At 45.2% G+C, this 26773-nt stretch overlaps 1 protein-coding gene across 1 annotated transcript in view; it reads right to left on the bottom strand.

Moving 5' to 3' along the window:
• Positions 1-15448: 15448 nt before the first annotated feature.
• LOC121836040 (chymotrypsinogen B-like) overlaps positions 15449-26773 on the bottom strand; it is a 35480-nt gene continuing 24155 nt past the window's right edge. Inside the window, exons 3-6 of the mRNA XM_042290678.1 lie at positions 22391-22601; positions 22188-22323; positions 20756-21012; positions 15449-15733 (exon numbers count right to left, since the gene is read on the bottom strand). Of these exons, the coding sequence (XP_042146612.1) occupies positions 15449-15733; positions 20756-21012; positions 22188-22323; positions 22391-22601 (889 nt within the window). The remainder of the gene's footprint in view (positions 15734-20755; positions 21013-22187; positions 22324-22390; positions 22602-26773) is intronic.

Below are 26773 nucleotides of genomic sequence, written 5' to 3'. Positions count from 1 at the left end.
TGGCCGAGAGGTGGGAGCGGTTCCCCCGCGGCAGTTAAGAAACGTCTCGGGTTTCGGGAGTCTGTCGGACAGAGAGGGGGAGAGCCCGCGCTTGGAGCTGCTTGTGGCTTTTAACCGAGTGTGCCTGCATATAGAGGGTTTCGCCGCTAGTGTCAAATTGACGCTTTTTTTCCGGTGTAATAATTTAGCTGTTGGCGCCAACCAGACTGGGAAAAATGCAGGGGATGACTCTGGAAGGAATTTATTTTGGCGGTTGAAGCGCCAGACTAACCGCTCACCGATTATTGGGCAACAGTGTACGTGGGAGTGGCGGCATTTGAAGGGATTGGTCGGTCTCTGAGGGGAAAGGAGGCCCCTACCAACCTACAAAAGGAGTGCCAAGAGGGTTCTCAGGGATTTTGGATTTTGGATTCGGTTGAGAGAAATTAGGGACGGAGGTCGAGATTCTAGACGAGGCAGGAGGGTCTCCCAGGGTGGGAGTTGTAACTAGTGTAAATAAATGCACATAGTTCTCTACAAGCAGTGAGTCGACCCGTCACTCAGCGACGTTCGTGCCACCACGCTCCAGATTATCGGAGCGGAGCCTGCCTCCTACACTACCGGGAGGGCCAACAACTTAACTACAAGTTTTACACTTATGTCGGTAAATACCATCTAACAAGAGATTCATTCATCACGAGGCTGCATCCGCTATTTCCCGAATTTGGATGTGATGCAAATTGCACTGCGTATAGCGGGTGTCTACAATGAGTATCTGGCTATAAAACAAGCCGAAAGAATAGGCTTCTGCGTGTAGGAGCCTCAAACGTGCACCGAACCTGCATTGAGGTCGTGGATTTGATCTGGTGAAATATAGAGGCGCGGCTTGCTGCCCATGAAAAAATGATACCACCAAACTTTCCAGTGTCAACGGCGAACTTTCTCAGAGGCAACAGAGTTTGCGAGGGTTGCACCTCGTGCATGTCCCACTAGATGCAGCGAGCAGATGGCACACTCTCGTCTGCTCGCTGCGCCTATCGGGGGATGGCGCCACACCAACATCGTCACCACCCTTGACGCGGCGTTAGATAGTGGGTCCAGGCTATTCGCGTCTCCAGCTCGACGCTCGCCCTCCAGCGGCGGAGACGGGAAGCGCGCTAGTGAGGGTCCCCCGATTCTCCTGCTCAGCGGGCATGGCGGAACTGCTCGCGATCATGGCTCGCGAAATGTCGTTTCCGAATGCAAACAACACTCTTCACTGCCCCAACGTAGTGCTGGAGCCGGTATGAGTTTGTACCTTACTGGAGAGTTTTTGTATTGCGCATAGAAGCAAACGCCAGCGGTGTGCGTTTGCGTTAGAGTTGCGTGCCCCACGTTGTGCGTGCGCCTCGTCGCCATGCGCCATCCAAGACCGCGATTTCGGGCTCCGCGCACGCGCAGTGTGGAACGCGCAAAGCTAACGCAAAGACACAGGAGTTCAGTTCGCTCGTATACGCAATGTTAAAACTCACTACTGTTTCACCGGCTTCCAACGCCAACGAAACGTGCTGCAGTGAGCAGACGTGCAAGCAGGTAGGTGTTCCTTTGAACTGGAAAGCACAATATACTTTACCCACAATTAATGTAATTTTACATGGATTTCTCACATTAGCTAGAATGTTTTCACTGATTTTAGATTATTTTTTTTTATTTGTAATTGAAATGCAGCAATTGGAACCAGTGATGATAATTAGCACAGTTTTCATTGTAATATTTCTTCGCGCGTTTAAAATTAGATAATAAGCTACAAATTATGTTAGAGCTTGAAGAATTACTTATTCAAATATATTAATTTTAATATTATTATTATTAATACAAATCGCGGCAATGTTTTCCTCTAATTAACGCCAAGATCACGAGAATACTCTATTGAACCATAATAGTCTTTCCAGAAAGGTATAATTCCGTTTTCTTTTTAGCATATGAAAAACTCTGACATAGTCATCAAGAGAGATAAACCGTTAAACGCTGGATGTAATATGAAGTCCTACGCGTCACGCGGTGCTATAGAAACACACACACACACACACTTCAGCTGTCCGACTCGGATTCCGTCTTGGGTTGTTGCAGTGAGAGCAGCGTTTATTAGTTTATGCGTTTCGTGAACATATTGTAAAAACTGGAATTATTCTCTTATTCTTGTGCTGGGTAATTGTCATTATTTCCCATGACAATTATCTGAGCGAGAAAAAGGCAGCGAAAACGCACAGATATCAGCACTGATTTTTTCAACAACTACGAACAGTATGTCACAAAATAAAGTTTCCGCGAAAAACTTTTCTAAGTGAATAATTACGATGTGAGACACATCTTGGGTCATGAAAGAATCCGAAATGAAGACCTCTGTCGAGAAATGAATTCCAAAATAGAGGTAAGTTTTGGTTTCGATCCAGCATTAAAACGCGCATCCTTCCGTAATTAACGCGCTAAACACCGTTCCTGTTTTCAGGTTAAAGAGGTGACCTGCGCTCATAAAACCTCTTCCTTGTATTACCAGAAATAATTTATGTCGCTCAGTGAAGCCAGCACACTAGACAGGCTCAACAGCGGCACGCATCTCTGACCCTCACTAAACCCGCCATCTTGGAAAATCAGTGGCGCCTCCTATAGTTAGTTGGAGTCGCGAATAGTTACAAAGAACGTAAAAAACGCAAGGGTGGTTTATTATTTTCTGGCTTCTTTATTGCTCATGTGTTTTTGGTGCTCTCATTCACCATATACTCGGTTTCCCTTTACCTTCGGCCGCAGCGGATGTTACGAGCAACGAGGTAGAGGGGCTTAGAGCGATAAACCGGGGTTCCGGTCTGCACTCGAAAGTGACCCCCCTAAGGCGGCTGCCATTGTACGCAAATTTGACCACACGTCACATGACCAAACCAAATACGTGACGTCACAGGAAAGATGGCAGCGCCCACGCAGCGGCTGGCCCCAGCTGGGCCGGAGCTTGTCGGATGCTTTGTTGGTTGTCGTTCGTCTCGGCAAGTTGATTTCAGACGCGGAAGCCGTCATATGAGGCCGGTCGAAAGCGAGTTCAGAGTTCAGCGTGGTGTTTGACGTAGGTATAGCGTGAAAATACGGAGGAACAGTGTGCATTTCGCTGGTGACCGATCGGGATATTGCCACGGAAGAGACAATCTGACCTACGTTGCTCGGACTTCGGATTGATTCGGATACCGCTAGGATAAAATTTAAGGCGACGTTTCTGTGCTCTCGTTGACCATCGATATCTTCGAGGTTTGCAGTGAAGCGTGTGCAATATATTTGGATACACAGTTTAGCGACGGAAATTGCGTGAGTCGTGCTTGGCGGTGTGAAATCGAGGGGTGCATCTTCGATTAAATGACCGAGGGCTCACTTCGGTTGTGCGGTGCACCGGAAGGCTGCCTTGAAGCTGGTAGTTCCCGTGCCGTGCTGAATGATGCTGTGCTGCTTACAAATTGTTCCGGCGTAGAAGTGCACTTTCACGAAGCACAGGTGTGCGGCGCACCGAAGAGCTGCCTTCAAGCTGGTAGTTCCTGTGCCATGCTTTAGGTGATGCTGTGCTGCTTCCGAAATTGTTCCGGCGTAGACGTGCACTTTCACGGAGCACAGGTGTTGTAGTTGGTATTGATCCCGCTGGTCTGTCGCACGTTTCGTCAACACAAACGTTTCATCCACACTCGTTACGCGAATTGCAAGCTGTCGGGACATTTCATCGAGCGTGTTACGTACCCAGCTCACGCCGCTTTGTGGCAACAGTCTGCAGTGGCTCATTACCAGAAAAGTGGTCCCACATCCATTTCAGTTCAGTTCGTCCATGGCAGTCGCCAAACCCCGAAAGAGAGAATTTATTCGGACAGAATGCCACTAAAGCAATGCAGCTTCTTCAGTGGTCAGGATAGATTCTCTTCTGCGAGTTTTGTTATACTGTCACGGATCCTTGTTCCAGTCCTATCTTCTATCAATATTCACTATTCTGGGTCACTGCAGGTCATGCTCAGCTGTAATCGTATGTTCAGGTGAAGGTGCGGGGCACTTTACCCATAGCCCTTCACTCTGTGTGAACCCGGCGGCTCTTCAGCCGAGTTACCCGATAATGGGACACGGCTGGCGGACTATCCTGCGTCTTATACCCCTGTCGAGCCGTAAGCAAAATCCTGACCCGAGCCTGGCAGAACAACCGCAAGACGACCGAGTACCACAAGGAATAACCTCGGAAATACACCACGAAGCACCTGAAATCCGACCCAGTTGCTGCTACCAGGAAAAACCACCGGAATTCGGTCTCCTGTCAGAAACTCTGAAGCTGACTAAGCCAACAATGACAATCCTGTAGCAGCAAACCGTGTCCCCTCCCACCATTGTTTGCATGCCCGTCGCAAATTACACTCCGACACTTTTTCACACAAGCTGTATGAAGACGTCAAGGACTGGATTGAACAATATGACAGTGTCGCCTGCCACATTGGGTGGACAGACAACCAGCTCCTGCAGAACCTATACTTCTCATGGAAGAAACTGCCGGCGCTGGTCATGGGAAGTTTGCAAGATCGAGCTGAAGCGCGCATTCGTCAGCCAACATCAACGAGAGAGAGCCGCATTCTTGATTCTGTCCATGACACTGCCCCAATGAGAGCGCCACCGCACTCGTGGAGGATGTTTTGCGCTTGAGCGAGCGCCCACGCCCACGCCGACCTTGATGCTACAGAAGACAAGAACCTAAGAATCCCACGCCCCTCACGTGAGGGACAACACCTTCGGCAGCCTTGTCCGCAACCCCCCAACAACAGTCGAAGTGTTCATATCACTGAGAGGCTTCTAACATGGAATGTGCACTGCATGCCCGAGCCTGCCACTATGAACAACTTCCCGGCGTCTCGACACTCGAGTTGTCCACCTACTACTTCGACGCCAGCCTCCCAGGCATCCACGACATTGTCTGGGAGGAGATCAGGAAGCTACTTCCTGCCATCAGTTGCCCGGCTTTTATTTTGATTGCCGAGATTGTTTCGGAACAAGTTTGACAGGTATTTCAACCGAGACTTCTGCGAGCGAAGCGGCATCTGACTAACCAAGGGCAACTTACGCCACAATGGCATGACAACCGCCACCGGCTGTTCCTTAGTATTCAATGCCAATTCAATGCCAATTCAATGAGACACTCTAACGCCGAAGCATTCCCGACATCGTGTGTAGGTCTGTGCTCAACAAAGTACACTGAGGAAAACGTAGGTGATGCGAATGTGCGACCGAAAACCACTTTGCTACCACTGCATGAAGCCGACCATGTCTACCAAGCAATGAATTGGTCGGCGAGGGTTCGTGCCAAATGACCCTCGATTACGTCTCGAGGAGCGACCACGGGAGATTAAGGATTACCTTCGGCGACCTTTGTCCCTGATGCCGAAGTTGCTGAATCGAAGATTCTGAATCCCTGATTACCCCAAAGCTCCTCATGTCCATCACCCCAACAAGCGGTAAGCACGACAAAGCAGGTGAGCGGCGATGCAGTGACAGTGAATTTGGTGTCGGTTGTCGTCCAAGGACGATACCTAAAAATTTGCTGACACCAATTTTCTGTCTCCACTCCACGAAGCGCACAATTTCCAACTTTGAGGGAGAATGCCCCTGAGTGACTTGAAGGAATAGAATGGTTGGTTGCTCTCAAAAGTGAACTGCAAGCATCACCAGACTTGGATAGCAAACAAAAATTGTTGCCAGCTTTCAAGTCAACGGTACAGCAAAAGACACAGCCACGTAAGCAATACATGCCCGAGCTTGCTACATTGATGCCGAAAACTACCAGGAAAATTTTCAGATTAGAAGCCAGCCCTGCAGCTTCAGTGCATCAGACGTCAGTGGCCGCACATGACGTATGATTACAAGACAGCATCAGTCGGTCAAAGTTGCCACTCGACCAAACTGAACACTGACGTGCCAGGAGCGTCATCCGACAACAAGGTCCACAGGTACTACGACTGAACGCCTGACACGAGACTGTCGCAGAAAGAACTGGTTATGGAACCATTTACTAAGAATCAATAATTATGTAATCAAGTGGAAATAAACATATTTGATACACTAACCAGATAAACATATTTCCGCTTGCCTTCATGCCTTGAAAGTCTACACACCGAGAATTGTGTCCACTGCACGCTCTGGACCTTACGAGGACACTCGCTTCTCTGACCCTTCAATATTAATTAAGGGGTCATACCAGACTGGCAGACTTCTTGCAAGGGGCTGCACTCGTTCAACCTTTCCTGAACATGTGGTGCATCCGAAAACCAACTCCAGTGATGTGAAAATGTTATTTATTAATTTATTCCTTCCAGGGGCGTCCGTAGGCATTGCAGAGAGGATACTTAAAACTACACACATGATAATAGCACTAAAGCACACTGCTGTAACTTGTTAATTGGAAAAACAAACACACCTCTGAGCATATAGTTTAATAGTATGTGTTGATTCATAGTTATATAGCATGACACTTCCTATATGTATGACACAAAAGACCCTTTGCAGAACCTTATCAAGCAACACAACCGTCACCATTTTTTTCGGCGTAAAGCACACGAATGGGCCCCAGTTCACGTCGAACGCTAATGCAGCATTCAAGTCCAATAGGTGCTGAGCCGAATTCACAGGGATGGCGGACATAACATTCTTGTCGAACAAATACCCGAAGTATGAAAGCCTGGGGAAATTACAGTAGTAGCTACTGTAATTGGTTTCATCAGAATTTGGCAGACGGCAAAGGCTACAGTCTCGGTGAGTCAATGCACACATTGGAGAGAGGCACATGACAGCATATCACCAGAGTGCTCGTCTGCACAGATTTGTCACACACCTTCGCTCCGTCTCTCTGATTGGCTCGAGGGGGCTGTGGCGGTTGGCCTTTTCCAAGTTACGGTGATGCAAAGTATAGACAGCCCACACTTTTAGAAAGAGTCTATTGAAGAGACCGAAAGGAATGGTAGTCAACATTTTTCAACAAGACTGCTCTCCAGGCAAGGGATGAACACAAATATGAATAATCTTATCCAGGTAATTAGAACAATTAAATAATTGACCGACTAATACAATGCACTCTTGATGGAAAAGAGTATAGCTGCAATAAATCCTACAAAACAGAAAAAATGCGCAGTTAATCTATGCATGCACCAAAACAGTTGTTCTTATAGCAAGTGGGATAGCATTGGAGTAGGTGCGTGCAACGATTTATTCTTCCCCATACTCAATAAAACGCCAACCTCGTAGCTGAAAATAAGGGTGCACTTCGCACTCACACACACACACACACAAAAAAGGAAGAAAAGCGATCGAATGTAGAATCGTGGATTAGCACAAAAGGTTAAAATCGCAGGAGTTTCCTCGCTAAAAGTTGCTATGGTTGTTCGGTGACGGAGGGCTGAAACAACTTCCCTTAGGCCCTAACGCGACGTATACGTTTCGCGAAGATTCTCAAATATTTCAACGTTCAAACAAAGCTAAGAGAATGCGAAAATTTCATGTTAAAAGCACTCAAAGTTCTATCGATCCTCGGACACATCCCGGAATCCGAGCACCGGTACGGCGATGCAGAGCTGATGCTGTCTCACAGGCGTTAATATCCAGATGATCCAGAGCGATCTTGCGCAAAAACGGTATAAAGTCTCATTCCTTCATATTTTCACATTATACCTGCGTCAGCGAGCACGAAGAAGCCCGAAGTCGTCGGAAAGCAGCTGCACATCACGGCTGCCGCGCACCGAACAAACTCGCATCCACCAGCTCTGGGCGCTGCCATCTTACCTGTGACGTCACGGCTCTTGGGAGGTCACGTGACGAGTGGTCACATTTGCGTAAAATATGGCGGCAACCGGGGGGGTGCCACTTCCGAACTTCCGGTTTATCACTCTAAGCCCCTCTACCTCGTTGGTTACGAGCCACCGGGGCTCATCCAAGGGCGTGCGAGTTTCTCGTGACTGACGAAGCGCCGTGACGGACGGGAAGCGGAGTCACGTGCTACGTTCACGAAGCCTGATTGGCTGGGATGGCTCGTAGCGTCCGTTGCGACCCGGCGTGAGGTGAAGCGATATATAGTGCAGAAATCTCTCTGTCTGCGGAATGATTATACAATGCTCGGGACTCCCCACGTCCTGCGTTTATTACGCAGTCAGTGACTGTGCGGGTAGGAACTGAGGGAGAGGAGGGGACAAGTGCGCGTGGGGACGTCAGAACAAGCTCTCGATGGAACGATTGGTGGGCAGACGGAAAGCTTGTTTGAGTTTATTCGAGACAACCTAGTACGGAACTATCTCAAGGGGCATGACTAAAGGCACATGGGAGTGCCTGTCGGGGCCATGCCACCCTTTAAGCAGCAGCTGATACATACACAAAAAAACAAAGAAGGTTACCCTATACAATATAACTTTATTACGAAACAAAAACAAACGGCAGGTGAAACAAAAATCTACTAATCGGATGCACTTATACATTTTGCCTCAAACATATCTTACGTACACACTTTTGCAATATACTAGCACACGCATCAATGTTAACTCTTCAAAGGTTTACAAAATATGTTGCAGTGGATTTCTAGCTTTCTAAATAATAGTCATTCTATCATTTTCTAATAATTTTGTGGAGATTCAGTATTGCTTAGAATATATAAGCGATTGGGTATTCATTTAAACAGCGTTTTACTAGAAAACGCAACCTCTGGTTTCCATAATTTGTGCGCGAACGAGTTTTAACTCTTTGCCTTAAGTTATACGGGTCAATATTTGTGTGCTACTGTGCGGTAAACAATATTTTTTCTAATCCATATTTACACCAAATGTACAGGGACAGATAGTAATTGTGTAGAATTCGTACGTTTCATACGTTTTATCTTTTAAAGTAAGGCATTACACTTCCAAAAGGCTCTACGTTGCCGATTGCTCGCAATGTTTGATTTTGTAGGGAGACGAGACAATCTAAGTTCGCTTTGGATGTGGCTGAGCAAACTAAAAGTCAGAAACTTAAGGGAAATTGTACGAAGGCAAAATAGATTCGCCGTTTCACTTTTGTTGGGTGATAATATGTTTATATGTTCAAAGCAAAAATATGCCCCCATACATTTTTCCTCAAGGATTCAATGTGTGTCGGCATGAATAAATGTTCATGAACTAAAACTCCCCAGAATCGAATTGCTAATGGCTGTTCAATAAAAGAGTGGTGAAGATATAATTTCAAATTTGAGGATGACGTAATTGTTTTTGGTCTCAACAGTAAGTAATTTGTTTTACCAGTATTTAAAGCAGGTTTATTTGATTTTAGTCTCAGTCTGAACACAACAATCAATCTTCTCGACCTCCTGGAGAGTTCATTTATGACTAGGTCAGAAAATAAAATATTTGTATCGTCGGCATGTTGGACGATATTTGAGCCACCCTTTACATCTGCAATGCCATGTATATATAACAAAAATGAAATAGGTCCAAGACTGGATCCGCAGGGCACCCCTTATTTGACGTACTGAAGTTCTGAGTTTACATTGTATATTACTGTTTTCTGTGTTCTAGAGTAAGATAGCGTTTTTTGGTTTTTTTCATCAACGTCAGTGCCACTCCACGTACTCGACAGAAAGGAAGGTTTCTTAAAAGGATATCATGTTGACCGCAATCGAAAGTCTTTTAAAAGTCAAGAAATATGCCAAGTGCAGAGGTTTTATGTTCTATACTCTCAATAAATAGTTGTTTTATAACAACAAGTGCAACTCCTGGACACTTATTCTTCTGAAAATGGAATTGCTCGCTTACTAGAATCTTATTTGAATTCACAAAACTGACGAGTACTTTATATATAATATGCCCAGCAACCTTCGCGATGACTAAAACCACAGAAATAGGTATGTATTTGTTTAAATCGTCAATTGCGCCACCTTTGTGAATTACAGACACACGTTCATGTTTCATTTTGTTCGGAAAAACCCGCGTGTTTAGCATAAGGTTAGGACATGTGCCAGTGGAGTAGTCATTGTCTCACAGATGACCTTTAGTGGCACAGGCTTAATATCATCCGCTCCAGACGCACATACACTTTTGTTTTAAATATAGAATGAAGTTACCGATTTTATACTGGTCAACCGGGCAAAGAAAGGAATTTAAACCATATGTTGTAATAAGCGGTTCGTACGGTGCTTCTACGCAGTCGTTAAAAGGAGCACCAACAGAAACAAAGTGTGCATTAAATCGGTTTGCTACCTGCGCATTCGATATAGACAATTCAGACGACGAACCGAATCGCCATTGTCATTCGCAACCCGTGTACTACGTGACCGAAAGGTCACCGATTCTTGCAATTCACGCCTTCTCCGCGGACGCGCGCACTGATCTAGTCGAGCGCCTTTTTACTCGCGAATTTTCGGCAGGAAATTAACTAGAAAATCCTTAAGTCTGTCAAAAATACAATTTCTTTTTAATTTTTTTTTCGCACGATAAAAACAAAAATGTGTTTCGTGCGCACGCTGGTTAATTTTGGCGCGATATTCTTGGTTCCATGCGTGAAAGAAACTGCAGAAACTTTGTCCGTCTGACGCGACGCAGCTCCCTGTACTCCTCCGGGTCCGTGACAAAAAGCTTACGTCGAAGTTCATCAAGCACGCCGCGATAATCCTTGCACTTCCAATCAACCTTTCATCAAGCAAGATCTTTCTTGCGGCTGTGGTGTGCCTATGTGTTGTTCACGAGCGCGTAGTGCGTCGAGACTCAGAACGTGCCCGGACCGTTTGTCATGGCTGCCAAGTGGTATGTAAACAAAACAAAAAATCCGCGAAACAAATATTTTATGACGAGGATGTCTCGAACATGCTTAGAACTGATGCGAAAAAGTTTGGAAAGTAATTAATTCTAAACTTTCATCAGTATTGCCAAGCTTTTCTTGTGATGACGGGTCTTTTTTGGGACCACGCCAATTGACCGCCGGGTTTACCACTTTTTTTAGCAGTATCTTCACTGAGGAGGATGACTTCCTCAGCCAGTTGCTTTGCCATCTCATGCTGAATGCATTATGCAGGACATTATTATCACCAGTCACGGCGTAGAGTGTGCCATTGATCGTTTGAACGCTAACTCCAGCCCGGGCCCTGATGGAATATCAACCAAACTCCTTACGTTAACCAAACACGTATCTAGGGTTCTACTGGGCAAGGTTTTTCAACAATCCCTCTCCTCCGACGAAATGCCTGACGACTGAAAACTTGACCAGGTCGTCCCCATTTTCAAGTCTGGTGATAAGAATTCTTTCAACAACTACAGACCTAGTTCGCTAACCTATGTGACCTGCGAACTCATGGAACAAATAGTTTCATCCCAGATTATGACTCATTTATCCAGTAAATAACCTTATCTTTCCGAAACAGCATGGCCTCCAACGCGAGCATTCTTGTGAAACCCAGCTATTTGAATTAATTATTTATTGTTATGTTTCTATTCATTACTCACGTACCGTTGATTCTCTGTTTTTTGATTTCGCGGAAGTTTTTGATTGGGTCCCCCACAAAACACTGATATATAAATTGGGTACATAAATATAAACAAATTAGTTATTGAATGAATAGCGAAGTTTTTATCAAATCGATCGCAACCTGTTGTGATTAATAAACATGTCTCCTCTCCCACACCGGTAAAGTATTATGTCCCACAAGGTTCAGTTCTTGGTCCGGTATTGTCCACGCTCTTTATAAATTACCTTCCCGCTAAAATTCTGTCCACCGAAAGCCTTTTCGCGGATGATTGCGTCATTTATAGCCCCATATCCACTCCTCTAGATGTGTGCATACTCCAGCGCGACCTTGAAATAATCAGCCAATGCTTTATCACTTGGTTGTTTCAAATCAACATTACGAAAAGAAGGTCTCTAACTTTCACCAACAAATTAAACGTTGATCACCACGCGTACCTAACTGAAGAGAACCAGGTAGAAAATGTCACATAAATCAAATGTCTCGGCGTCCACCTTGCAGCTAACCTATCATGGAACCTTCATACGGAGCATATCTTTAGCAAATTGTCTAAAACTCTGGGATTTCTTAAACGTTAATTGTACCAGGCTAATAAAGGAACTAAACTTATTTAGTACACCAATCTCGTAAGATCACAGTTGAATAACGCGACCATCATTTGCCACCCTCATCAGATGTATCAAACCAATAATATTGCGGCACTTCAAAATAAAGCCGCCAGGTTCATAGCTAAGGATTACTCTCGATATTCAAGCGTGACTAACGTACGACATTCCCTCAACCTTTCGCCACTTCATTGTCGAAGACATATTGCCCGCATGTCCTTCTTCCACAAGCTCTACCATGATTCATCTGCTTTCAGAGATTCATACATGCAGCCTCCTCATCATGTCTCATCTCCCGAAGATCACCCTTTCAATGTATGCCCCATTTTTGCTCGCACCAACCAATTTGAAAACTCCCCTCTCCTCCTCGCTGTGTCCGATGGGAACAGCCTACCCAGCGATACTGTGTCGATCACCTCAGCCCAGATGTTTACCAAAGTCCTAACCAATGTATAAAATGTATGTAGTTTTTTCTTGCCTATTTTTCTGTCAGCATTTTGTTTTTGTGTTATTATATGTTGTGCCAACGTCATCATCCTTTTGTCCCTAAGTGCACTACCTTTGTCTATGACCCCCCCCCCCCCCCCCCGGGTATGTAATGCTTTTAAGGGCTCTTAGGGTAACAGAAAAAAAAAAGTAAATAGAAGACATTTCCAAACGCCCCAGCACGAGCTCAGAAATTCGTCGCTTCTACGCCAAAGCCTTCTCGACCAGGACCATGTCAGTGTCACTGTCATGCCTTCGATTAAAAAAGCTAGTAGCACTGCATGCGAGGCCTATTACGCTGTTCTGTCTCGATCAGTACGTAACAGCGGCGTGCGACTCTTTATCGCGGTAGCAAGCGGAGATCAAACAACGTTGCTACGGTGCGATGTCGTAGTTTCGCGGCACTGTGGGGTGGTGAACAGGTTCGGTTCGTCCTCGCTGATATCTGCTCGCCGTCTCTCTCGTGTGGATGCGCTTTGGAGGCGGACCAACCGCGGACATGTCGTCACATGATGAATCTGTCCGCGGATCAGTCCGTCCTCTGAATCGGTCATTAGCGCCTGGTTTTGATAAAGACATTTTTGCGCCGAGATACTATTTGAATCTATCTCATTGACTGTTTCCCACATCTTGCGGGGATTTTCCATAATTCCCCAGAATATTGAACATGTCATATTCACAATTTGTTTTTTCAATATCAACGCCTAGTGTATTACATATCTTCTTAAACATGTGAAAGTCACTTTCGTTTCTTGTTTAAAAAATAGTTGAAACAGCTTGTTTCGGTGCCTTTCCTTTCATATAATAGCTTTTTTTTTTTTTTCTACTCGCTGTTTGAAGGCATTCGAACGCGGACGCCAAATGCTGGGCGCGAGCGTTTGGCGTTCAAAAAGTGACTAGGGACAAAGGCAGCAAGCTATGCGTCCTCCCAGTAATCATTCTATCCAAAGCTCAATGTTCTGACCTCCTCGCGCCCTCTCCTCTCCTTCTCGCTAACAATTTCTACCCGTATAGCTTGGAACATTAGGGACTTTTAGCCAACCGTTACCGTGTTCCCCGTACCGCACTACTGGAGCCTTTAAGAATGCTTTTCGGTGCGCGCCCCAAAGTCAAGGTATCACCCGGGCGCGAGCTTGAAAGCATGCTCCAAATTCTCCGCTAGTACAGTGCCCGGAACACGGTTACGGTTTGCTAAAAGTCCTATCATCTGGCTAAGTTTTTCCGCGAATGTCGGCGAGTGGCATTGCCTAAATGGTGTTTCACACCGTTGTTCAAAAGCGGAAGAGCCGACGAACGTTCTACCATGTAAAAAAAAGCACTTTGGAAACACGCACATAGGTTCACAAGCGCGCTCCCGAACAAATACAACACAGACGCAAGCTGCTCTTCAAGAATTACGAGATGGAACAATATATCTAGCCACGAAACAAAAGAAAGGCGGCACCGACGCGTGGAGAAGAAGCGAAAATGATGGCGACTAGGCTGCAGCAGATGAACAGTGTATGGCTGAAGAAACGTGAGGAGATCCAATTTAAATTAATTCTAAGTGTATTAATCTCGCGTGAAGCAGCAGCCTTCTCAATCGATCTTCCCGCAAAAAAATTTAAATCAGTGGATGGTGTAAATACTTATTAATGTGAAACGTCCTTTTGCTAGATGTTAGGCATTTTGCGAAGTTGACGGGTGGAGGAGGAGGAGTGAGGTGCTCAACGCTAGTTGGTTAACGGGGAGATCATGTCACCAGAGGGGTAGGCGAGGAGTAGCTGACTACCTGTCCGCACTGAGGGGGAGTAGCTCGAGATTTTGGAAGGCTGTGGGAGATCGTCAGGTTTATCGGCCCGATAATCGGTAGTATGCCTTCATGCTAAGAACAGCTCTCAATTGTACGCATGGTACGCGTTAAACTATTTGATGGAGGGCGCCGTGAACGTTCGCGTCTGGCGTATGAAAACCCATCGCTGAATGTTTGTGATGCTGGAACCTTTCACGTATGCACAACTGTCACGCGATTTGGCATAATTTTTTTTTCAATGAACACTAAGCTTTGTGGGATATATTAGGTTCGGCGCATTTCCACGGCGATGAAGTTTAAATATCAGGCGAGACAGTGACAATAAACAACCGCTCACACCTAGCATTTTTTCTCTTGCAAGACACAGATTTTCGAGACTGCTTTTAAAGTTTGGTAGATAAAAAAAAATGCACCTAAATAAAGAAAGATGTCTGTAGTTTTCGCTTTCATAAAGAAATGGACCATTCATTCGATCAGTTTAGTCTCTTTTGTCGCCAGTGGCCGTTCGAGGACGCTTTCTCATGAACAGCGAGTTCGTGTAAGCTGATGGCAGACACAGGCTTCTGGCAGCTACCGTAACCAACCTATAGCAAAAATCAGAAAGAAAATATTGCTCTTACGACTCCGTTCGACAAGGTGCCGATCTAAAGCACAAGAAATGCCGGTAAACAGAGATTCGCCTATTACGTTATGCACTGTATGTCACTCTGCATTAAAAATATACATATATATTTTGCTACGGTAGAGAGTGTATCGGCAAGCTATCACAAGAACCCGTTTTCGTGACTATGCCCGCAGCGAAGGTCTGGCGCTCGGTAAAACAAACATAAGTCAATGGGACGTTTCCAATCCGCCGTTTGTGTGCAAACTCAGAACTGGGCGAAAAAGCACGCTGACGATGACCAAGCCAAACTGAATCAGAAGCCTGGCTGCACGAAGCCCTCTCCCTTGATTTAACGCTGACAAAGCTGTCACACTGGAGTTCGGTTTCAAATTATCTCACACGAATACAGAAAAAGTCACTAATTACAACTGACTTCAAGATTGATGACATGGTTCTGCAATAACTTGAATTTAGTTTTATTCACTGATTTCATCATCAATTGATCTGTTGTAAGAGTTAAAAAACTCCCTTACGCATTTCTTACGCGCCTCATCGCTGGCACACAAGCCATTTGTCCCTCCTTCTTGAGACCCCTCATGGTGTTTAATAATCTTCAAAATAAATCTGTCGACAAAATGTGATACCCTAACATGTATCCCGGGCTGAACAGGATGATAACAATTACCGCGTAGAGCGGAATCAATAGCAGCAAGATACCACCGTCCTCCTTTCTGGTACATCATAGGTCCCCCGCTGTCTCCCTGAAAACCGGAAAAAAAATATATTTGTTTCGCCATTTTCGGAAACGTAGAATAAATAAAGCGATGACGTTCACAGGTACAATCTCTTGAACTGAGTTAGAGAAGCAAGTTGGTGAGGCATGCCATAGCAACTGCCTTCCCTTATTTCGTAACATTTTCTGATTTTGTTGTTTCCGGACTGCGTTTTCGAAGCCTTGGTATACAACAAAAACAACAAAAAATTTTAGAAAAATCGTTGCAACTACAACAAAATTCAGCTGAGACCCAACTATTTTGTTTTATGCTTTCAAAAAATTTAAAAAAAAATATTGCATGAGTAGACCGATTTTACCAGCCAGTTTGAATATACCCCCGCTGCCACAATGCATTGAGGGAACTTTAGATTTTCTGCATGTGCGACAACGTCGCTGGAGCTCTGCGTGTGTAGAGCAGGAGACAGCACTTGCCCTCTCATGCACTGCTGTGTTCCTCCTGTGAACTAAAGTTATGGCCGCGTCACGAATGCGCCGAACGCTTGGTGAGATCGGTCTATTGTTGCATGTTTATCATACTCTCTGGGGTATGCAACAGTACTGCACTGGTCCGAACGTTCTCACGGCCGACATTTTTTTTTTTTTTTTTTTTTATGAACATTTTTTTTTTTGCCGTTGTCAAAGACAGTGGTACGGCAATGGAATGAAGCGTCGAGCTAGATGCGATCGCAGCGCCGCAGTTCTTGGCACCACGACAACTCTGGCCCCACAAATCCGGGAAAAAGAAATACCGGAACGGAAACAATGAAAGAGCCGCACCGCACTCTAACTTCCTCCTGAACGGGCTTATTCATAAAGCGCACCAAAATAATATATATATATATATATATATATATATATATATATATATATATATATAAGAAAAGCCCGCGCCCGGCAATAATGATGAAAGCCCGGAGCTTGCTCGTTCGCTGGCGCTCTACCCCTAGCACGTGATGTGACCTCGCAGGCGCTCAGCTATCACTTGTGCCCAGTCACTCAGGAGACGAGGGCAGCGTCAGCGTACGGTTGGCATTCGAGTTTTCTTTAGTCCTTCCGAGAATCCGAAACTGGAAACGGTTAGTACGAGCCATGAAAGACATCCCGCGTTAAAAAATCTATAAATGTCTACTTTGCGAACAGACATGTTCGTTTCTGCAAAGAAAGGGCAACAAATTTATGCTTGCCTAGCTTGCGGGGTCGCATTAACGAATTATGAGCATTTCCCGGAAGCGTTGTCAAATTCTAAATACGGCGTCTCTTGCTCGCTTCAATTCAACATTTACGATCCAATGGATAACACTGTAGTGTGTGCTTTGTTTCTCCATGGAAGAAAGCCTTCAAGTCAATGGACCAATAGGCAGCATCGAGCTCATTCTCGAGTTTAAGGTCTCGTGGTACTATTTTTAAATAATCTCACGGTGAAACGCTAATCTAAAATAAACACTACGAATCTTTTTGTCGGCATCTGCAACGCGAAATTAACACTCTGCAATTGTTTACACCAGTGGTTCTCAAATGGAGATCCGCGGACCCTTTGGTGTCCACGAAGGCACTTTAGGGGTCCGCGAAGCCCAGCCTCATCAGTCAAGTCCGGTAATAAAAGTTGTTTTTTCTTAGATTAAGAAGAAACGTTCCAGTTTTCGGGGAATTTTTCTCGTGTATATATCAATATAGGATAGCTTTACTTCACACTAGCACTTAGTTACATCCATTTATTAAATCTCTACCATAATTAACCTATACTCTCCTTCCCCTCACCACGAACGGGGTCCTCCATCGTCCCCGCCGATCCACAAAGGGTTCGCGAAACATCAGTGGCTGAGAACCACTGACGAGGATAGAAAGTTGGGCGAGTTGGTGATTTATAATGATTAAAAATGCGACAGGACAACGGACACAGAAGGAGACACAGACATAGCGCTACTTACAACTGAACTTTATTTCCGCTGAAGCTCGGTATATATTACCGGCAACAACACAAACAGGTTAGGAAGATATAATATACATACCGTAAAAAATCTTTAAAAACAACATAAAAAGACTCAAATTCCTGCATCACTCATCGGCACCCACCCGAAACTAGTCATGCTTGGTCAAGAAACTGCAATTCTGTTTCGGATAACGATAAAGAGGGTGCGCAGACTCATTGCAGCCCTAATCTAGCAATTTCTCGAGCCTCGAGTATTTCTCTTGTGGTTTTGTTTCTGTTTTTGTTCAGTACTGTACAATCTGTGAAAATCGGAGTACAACCACAATCCCGGCAATGCACACCGAGGTGTCCTGATATGACGGCATCAACGTTGTAATGGTGTTCCCTCAATCTTTCACTTAGGCAGCGACCAGTCTGCCCCACATAATGACGCCCGCACGATAATGGCACGGAGTACACAACCTCTTCTGTACACTCAACAAAGGACGTTTTGTGCTTCTTCGTGCAGCCGGGTCTGCTTATGATGCTCGAGGTGCAATTTATCTTTTTACATAAACCAGCCAACTTGACAGGTGCTGAAAAAACAACGTTAACCCCTGCGTGCAAGCCCACTTTTTTCAGGCTATGGGACACTTTATGTAGGTATGCTATGACCTCTGGTTTCTCTTTTTTCTTTCTCTGTACTTCCGTTCCCTGCCTATTTTTACTCTTTAACGTCTTGAGAGTGTTCTCTGCTACGGCTGATATAAGGGAGACTGGATACCCCGCGGACTTGAGTCTTGACACCGGATTTTTAAAACTTTCGTTGAACTTGTGAGTGCACGACTTCTTTAGAGCGTTACCGAAGCAGAGATTCATTATCCCCCTTTTCACGAGCTTTGAGTTCGCCGAGGCGAATGGCAAGATCGGCTTGTTCGCCCTTGGTTCCTAAATCCAACATACATGCCCCGGTCGGAAGTCAAGCCTCAGGTTTAAAAACCTAATGAAACCCCCACGGGCACTTCATGTGTTAGCACCAGGGGCCTTAGACAGTCACTAAAAGTGAACAGGGTCACGGACACCAGCTCCTCAAAGACATCTGAGCTGCAATCCAAGAGGACTAAAAAATCGTCCGCAAATCTAAAAATGCTTACAACCCGAGAACCCTCAAGTTTGCTAGCCATGATCCGATCAAGGGCCGCTAGAAAAGTGTCGCTAAGTACCGGTGCTATACGCGAACCGATACACACACCCGTCTTCTGAATAAAAGTGCCTTCGTCCCACGTGGCAAACGTAGACCTTAAATAAAATGCCAAGAGTTCAAGAAAACTGCTTGCACTGACTCCTGCCTCATTTTGGAATGCCACCACACCATGCTTATCTATCGTATCTTCTACACAAGACAGCAACTCATCCTGGGGGATCGAGTAATATAGATCCTTAATGTCAACAGAGTAACCCAAGACGCTCTTGTTGGGAAGAGCTATCAAGGCATCTATCACACCTTCCGAGCTCCTAACCCGGGAGGGGTCATCAATAGTCAGGAGATTTAACTTGAATTGCGAGAAGACTGCTAGGGCTTTCTGCCAGGTACCGTTTCCGAGACAATTACTCGCAGAGAACAGTTTATCTTTTGTGTCTTGGCCGAAAAAAACAGAAGTACAAAGAAAGAAAAAAGAGAAACCAGTGGTCATACCATGCATACCTACATAAAGTGTCCCATAACCTGAAAAGACTGGGTTTGCACGCAGGGGTTAACGTTGTTTTTTCAGCACCTGTCAAGTTGGCTGGTTTATGTAAAAGGTAAATTCCACCTCGAGCATCATAAGCAGACCCGGCTACACGAAGAAGCACAAAACTTGCTTTGTTGAGTGTACAGAAGAGGTTGTGTACTCCGTGCCATTATCGTGCGGGCGTCATTATGTGGGGCCGACTGGTCGCTGCCTAAATGAAAGACTGAGGGAACAGCGTTACAACGTTGATGCCGTCATATCAGGACACCTCGTTGTGCAATGCCGGGATTGTGGTTGTACTCCGATTTTCACAGATTGTACAGTACTGAACAAAAACAGAAATAAAACCACAAGAGGAATACTCGAGGCTCGGGAAATTGCTAGGTTAGGGCAGCAACGTGTCAGCGCACCCTCTTTATCGTTATCCGAAAGAGAATTCCAGTTTCTTGACCAAGCATGACTAGTTTCGGGTGGGTGCCGAAGAGTGATGCAGGAAGTTTAGTCTTTTTATGCTGTTCTTAAAGATTTTACGGGGTGCATTTTATATCTTCCTAACTTGTTTGTGTTGTTGCCGGTAATATATACCGAGCTGCGGCGGAAATAAAGTTCAGTTGTAAGTAGCGCTCGGTCTGTGTTTCCTTCTGTGTCCGTTGTCCTGTCGAGCTTTTAATCATTGAAAACCACTGGCTTACACTTACACGTTGCATTTAAATAACGCATTTTTCTGTTTGCAAGGAGTGTTAAATTGCAATTTCTTCTATTTGTCAATGAGGGAAGGCCTTCGTGATGCTACTAAAATAATTATGAAGGTTAGTTGCCAGCTTGTTTATGAACGGATCCGCGAAATAGCGTCCCCCTAACTTGCCTATATTAGAAAAAAACTAAGAAAGGTCATATAGTTAAAGGTAATACCTAAAGAGAAAGCTCTCGTTTTTGTTGTTTTTCTGTTTCTGTTTTTTTTTCTTTTTTTTTACGGGAAACAAAAAGGGAATTGGCGCGTGTGCCTGGTGTGTAATCTACCTTCGAAAGTGTTAAACAAAAGTTGTGGTACCTGCTCTTCGATCGCAAGTTCTCATAAACAATTGTGCTTTCAGCAGAGAACCCAGAAACTTTCGCGTCTTTTTTTTGTGAAGTCTGAATTTTCATTTAAATTGCACATATTCAGACATTCAGGATAACATTATTTTTTGTTCAACGTTGGTAAATCCACATTACTCTAGCGATATTTCAATAATAATTGCATAATTTTATTTTATTGTACATCGAATACTTTCGTTTTCTTCTCGGTTATAGACCAAAACAGAGAGGAAAAACCGCTCTTAGTTCTTGTTTGCAAGAGAATGTGTCCTAACTGATTTCTACTCACATAACATATTCCAGAAGCAGAGCAAAGGGCGTAATTTGGAACACTTCTTGCAAGCTGACGTGTGCACTCTTCATTGGTAATAATGGCTATATTTCTTTCCATTAACATCACTGGGTCATAAAATGTCAAAGCGCTCCCTGCTTTCGACGCTGAGGTTGCGTCCGTATCTTCTTCTGCTGGACTCTCAGCTTCGTGTGAGTATTCATCCGTTTCGTCAGTTATTCCATCTGTAGTCTCGTCGGAAAAGGTATAGTAATCTGCAAATGTTTTAATACATTTTGGTTATTATTAGGTATAGGCGTCATTCAGAGTTTTACATGTTATTTTGATTAATTTAATTGATCTGTAATTGTTTACTTGCATCAGATCTGATGCTGTCAAAATTTAGAATGTTCTTAATTAAACGAATGAGACGATACATCTGTAGAACACAACTTCTGGGACTGGTGTCGCTTTAGCCATACAGGAACAATGCATGTGAATAAAAAATTTGTTTATTAAGTGTGTTTGCCATGTATCAAAATATTGGGCTACTAGTGGTGAAACTCACATTAATAACGTATCACTTACTGATAAATACTTGATAGATACTTATCATAAAGGCTTTTTGTATTTACTGATAACAATAGGTATTTCCTATGATATTACGATTATAGTAAAAATCACAACCTAAAGACATGGTATAATTTTTAACATCAATTTGATTGTTATTTAATGCTTTAGCCGCAGAAGGAAACTACGTTTGAAACATGAAGAGAGTTATTTTCTTAACGACGAGCCACTGATAAACTATTAATAATTTTGCTATCGACAATGATATAGTGCCTCTGACAATCTCAGAGCAATGTTGAACTGTGATTAAATTAATTTTTTCTAAATGTATGGACGAATTAAGAGTTATTTGGTAGGTTAATTTCACGGGCTCAGTTCTTGCATCTACGAATATTCCTGCGTGTTTTTGTATATTTTTGTGCACGTACTTTGTAATTTTGGTGTGGCATACTAACGTAAAATTATAAAAGGTAACATAGATTAAACATATAGAAAGATATCCACATTATTAACTATGAAAATATACATAATTTCGTATTTCCTCTGTGTTGTTTCAAATACAAGATTTCAGAACATCGTCGATCATTATGTACAAACATATTAAAAACATTTTTTTAATAAATGTTTCAGAAACTAGCCAGCATCTGCACGCCGTACGCGAGAAATTGTTTAAGGAAATAGACAGTGGCAGCAGCGCCCGGCTCTTTTTTTGCTTTTGAGTTTCCGCAGTTTGTCGCTGATCGACCTCCGTCTCGTGCACACAAGAATTTACTTCTTTGTGGGGCTTCACCGTCATGGCCATTTTTTAATATTTACCCACCTTCGGGATTTTTTTAAAATAATGATAGCTGGAACAAGATGAGGCGAGAAAAAAATTTACCATAGGTTCTACCCCAGCCCGCGACATAGAGGCCAGCATCTGAAGGCGGTTCTTCGCAGTTTGGAGGAAGGCAGATTGGCTGAACGTGTTTTGTAAAATTGACAGGTCTTTTTAATTTCAATAGTGCAAGGTCTCTCTGTAATGAAATACAGTAGTTTAATCAAAACTTGCTTCAAGCTTAAAAACAAACAAGGTATACATGCCATAAAATCCGTACAGTTGTCCTGGACGGGGATGCAGACGTCATCAACCTCCACGCAAATGACCTTGTCTTCAGAATCCTCAGACATGGCTGCTGTGTCACTTCTTTCTTGATTCACAATTTTGTCTGCATTTCGTTGACAATCTACTGTAAACTTGGTTCGGTTCGTAGTTCCCAGACCAACTGAAAGAAAGCCCGCAGTGTCCTTGTCTCTTGAAGCATTAGGGGGAAGGAGGAAAAATGTGCATTTGGGATTAAATTGGTGAAGTCTGCGACGAAACCAAAAATGCTTATCCACGTAAAGCGACTCGTGGAAGAAAAATCGCAGCAGTTCCACAAAGACTCATATTCGTGTCATTATAACTACGAAACAAAGTCAATATATCTACTACTCATATACCCAGCGTTGCACCGAAAGCTGAAACTCAAACAATACTGCGACAGTGCTTAGGTTATACGTGTCAATTTTATGATACCTCTAATAACGAAGTTTTTGGGTCCGGTAACCTTAATGCAATTAATAAAGAAGAGCAATTGAAATGGCGACTTATGACAAGGCCCGTGATCGCTTACGCCAGTGAATGGGAGTTAGGCTCCACCTGCGACGAATTCCTGCAGTAGCGATGACCCTGTTATAGTAAACTATGTCATAACGTTTTTGCGTCTCACAAGACTTGCGTTTTCGCCAAGTTATCTACACTGAGCACGTATTCACCATCATCATCATCAGTTATTGTACTTGAGGACATGCAGGGGAGTGCGCATTCATGTAAATGTATAAATCTAGAAACATTGGGCAGAACATTAAATTAACGCAATACTACAACAGGCGCGTACCCTAGGGGGGGGGGGGGGGGGGGGGGCGACGGAGGCGGCCACCCCCCCCCCCCTCCCTAACAAAGTCGACCTCCCCCCCCCCCCTTCCTCGGAGGGCAATTTGACATGGGTGGGCCCCCCGGTGCACACGAAAGAATGGGAGAATAGTATCCTTACAAATTTTCCACTCCCCCCCCCCCCTCCCCCAAAAAACAGAGTTCTGGATCCGCCCCTGTACTAAAACACTGTAATGTAACTTGAGGGGTTACAGTAAAAATGGTTAGTGGCTACTGCAAATATATTAGTGTCATTTATGAGAGCAATGTCGTAAGGTAGTGATTCTTACTCTTTTATTGCAAATGGTAATGTTGCCAATTGATAAGTTAAAAGTACGCAAATAATATTCAGTCTAACTATATTCTCCGCCCAGTGATTGTGACGCGCACATTCGGCCATAGCCTTCTCTATCTGGGATGCCTGGTCATAGCCGACGGAGTCGCCGTTTCCGTTTGCCATGCTTCTCCGCGAAGTGGCGCCACCAGCCCCGGAGGACTACGGATGACCGGATGGCAGGGCAGGTTCGCGGGCGAGAACAGGCGATGCGCTCAGCGAAACTTTCTCCTCGCTATTTTCCACGTTCTCGCGCCGGGACTTGCGGAAGTGTTTTGGTTTTAGTTATACCATGGCGTACTGTTGTGTGAATGCAAGTCAGACTCAAAACGCGAAGTACCAGGTATTTCGTTTCACGAGATTCCTAGCGACAGTCAGCTGAGAGAAACATGGCTGAAAGTCGTCGTCAGAAAGGGCTGGGTTCCGAAAACGACGTCACGTTATTCCGTCGTTTGTGGTAGGCATTTCCTCACCACGGACTACAAGGAAGGATGCAAGACACGGAAACTCAAGAGGGGTGCCACTCCTAGCGTTTTCGAAGAGTATCCAGATGACATGCAGTCAAGTGTGAAGAAACCTCGAAGCGGCGCCGCTGTGAGGAAACGGGAAGCTGCCGCTCTTCGCCCTTCCCTGGCTGCCCCGTCTAGTTCCAAGCAACACACTTCAGAGAGCCTTCTTCACGGAGGTAACGACAGCCTCGAAATGTGCACAAATGCTCCAAGTGGTGACTCCCGTTATGAAGTTGAATCATCTGCCGTGCAAGTGCCGACTAAAGATGAAGGTACCCAGGTGGATGTGCGCAGGGCCCTGTCGGTCGTGGAACGCCAGAAGTGATGACAAAGAGAGCGAGACTTGAAGGCACAGGTGGATCCGATAAAACAGACTGTAGATAAATACAAGGAATAGCTCAAAAACCTGAAAGAGGACTGCCACCTGAGCGCCTTTGGAAAGGTAATAGAATCGGCAGACGAGAAGCACCTGGGCGCTAGCTTTCTTGTGGACCAGGTAGTGAATTTTTCTAAGATTAGGCCGGCTTTGTCAGAGATTACCGTCCCCCACTCCATTTTGTTAAGGAACCTGTCAGCACGAGCCTACGAGCACATACGAAGTGAAGGCATTCTCAAGCTACCAAGCCGATCTACGTTGCATAGGTTCTTAGGGGTGACTTCCGGCGAAGTGGGGTTTACATCGCTAGTTCAAAAGAGACTGAAGAAAGAAGTGGCAAACCTGAAGACGGAGCAGGTAAAAATGTGCTCCTTAGTTGACAAAATGAGAATACAGCAACGTCTCCTGTACAACAAGCAGAAAAACTCTTTCGTGGGAGAGGTAGACATAGGAAAGCAGCTTGCTACGAACAACGATGAAATAGTACTGGCCAACTCGCTCCTGTGCTTCGTTCTGACTGGACTTTCAGTGCGCATTCGAATACCTGTGGGGTACTTCTTTACCAGGAACCGTACTGGCCAGCAGCTATTCGTGCTGATGAAATACGTCATGAAGGAAGTTGAACCGGCTGGCTTTCTTGTGGTGCGTATTGTAACGGACAACCACAACTCCAATGGACTTGCAATGCAGCTTATGTGCAGTGGACATCTGGCACCTTGCATCCTGCTCTCCGAGGATCCTCCACGGAAGTTGTTCCTCGCGTTTGATCAATGCCACCCGATGAAGAATGTCAGGTGAGGTGTCTTCCTCCCATCTGAAGAACCTCTACCGAATGCAGCAGGGTAGCCTCGTCAAGCCTGTGAGATTTCTCACAAGAAAGCATGTTTTTCCATCTAACATAGAAGACATGAACGTCTCCAGGGCTGTGCAAGCTCTCTCGCCACCGGTCACTGCGGCCCTCGAGCTCCTGCAAGAGCAAGCAGGTCACACATATGACATCAGCTTTGCAGCTGTGGGTCCAGTAGTTGAATTCATGGACAAGATGCACCGATGGTTCTTGCTCATGAATGTGAGCAACTGTGTGCAACATATCCATCGAAACCTGCCAGACAGCAAGCAGTACAAGTCTGTTGATGATGCGCGCCTGACCTGCCTTATGACATCCTTCCTTCAGTACCTTGAAGACATAAGCGTCAGTGCACACCGAAGCAGTTTTTGAGCACAGAGACATATCACGGACTGTTGATGACTACTACATCAAACGTGGAATGCATTAAGTACCTTCTAGGAGCAGCGAACCTCAAGTTGGTGCTGACAAGGAATCCCATTGTTTGATGGATTGAGGGCCCGTACCGTGAAGACAGGGTGTAGCGAGCCAGGATGCGACCGACACGTTTTAGAACACAACAGAGGAATGAATTTAATCAAGCGACAACTAGTAAGTACAGCGAGAGGGGGCACCACAGGAATGCTTCAGAGTATTTACAAAGTCAATTGGTGGCGACCTCTCCATCTCCCCCCTTTATGGAAGATGAAATATGGAGGAAGCCCACTACATAAAACTTCACAAATTTAAACGAGTCGGCCGAACAACACGTCGGCCACTACAAGTTCGCACAACACCGTCGCTGTCAGTTGGGACCGGGACCGGCTCAGTGGAAGGGGGCGGCCCTGTCGGGCTTGCAGGTCGTGGTCATTCAGGAACCAAGACGTGTTGCGCTGATTGGGGCTGATCTTGTGGTTGTGCCTCTCCACCGAAAGGCACTAGATGGCGACGGTTTCGCTGAAGAACACCACCCCGTTTTGTTTCCACAATATAACTTCGTCGTCGTTCAGCTGGACTCAACACTGTAGCGCGCACTCGATCAGGTCTCACCCAGACTTGCTCTCCGGTTCGAAGTGACGGCAGGTCCCTGGCCGCGTGACGCCGGTTGTAGTCTGCAGCCTGTTGTCTTTTGTAGACTAAATCATCGCTGGCAACCTTGTCTTTCACTGGCCAGTTTGGACGGAGCTGCTCGTCGCGCTTAGGAACTCGGGTCTTCAGCTGCCTCTCCATCAAAAGCTGGCCTGGGCTGAAACCGTTCACTCCCGGGGTGTTTCGGTAGCTGAGGAGGGCGAGATGGGGGTCATCTGCCTTCCGAAAGAGGTCTTTTACCGTCCGGATCATTCTCTCAGCTTCTCCATTAGACTGGGCGAAGTGAGGGCTGCTGGTCATGTGGTCAAACCCGTAAGATTTAGCGAAAGATGTGAACTCTCTGAAGCAAATGGTGGACTTTTGTCAGACCTTACGCCC

Source organism: Ixodes scapularis, unplaced genomic scaffold (assembly GCF_016920785.2).
Source record: "Ixodes scapularis isolate PalLabHiFi unplaced genomic scaffold, ASM1692078v2 PGA_scaffold1__304_contigs__length_218370807, whole genome shotgun sequence".
Lineage (NCBI taxonomy): Eukaryota > Metazoa > Arthropoda > Arachnida > Ixodida > Ixodidae > Ixodes > Ixodes scapularis.
This window is presented reverse-complemented; position numbering and strand designations above follow the sequence as displayed.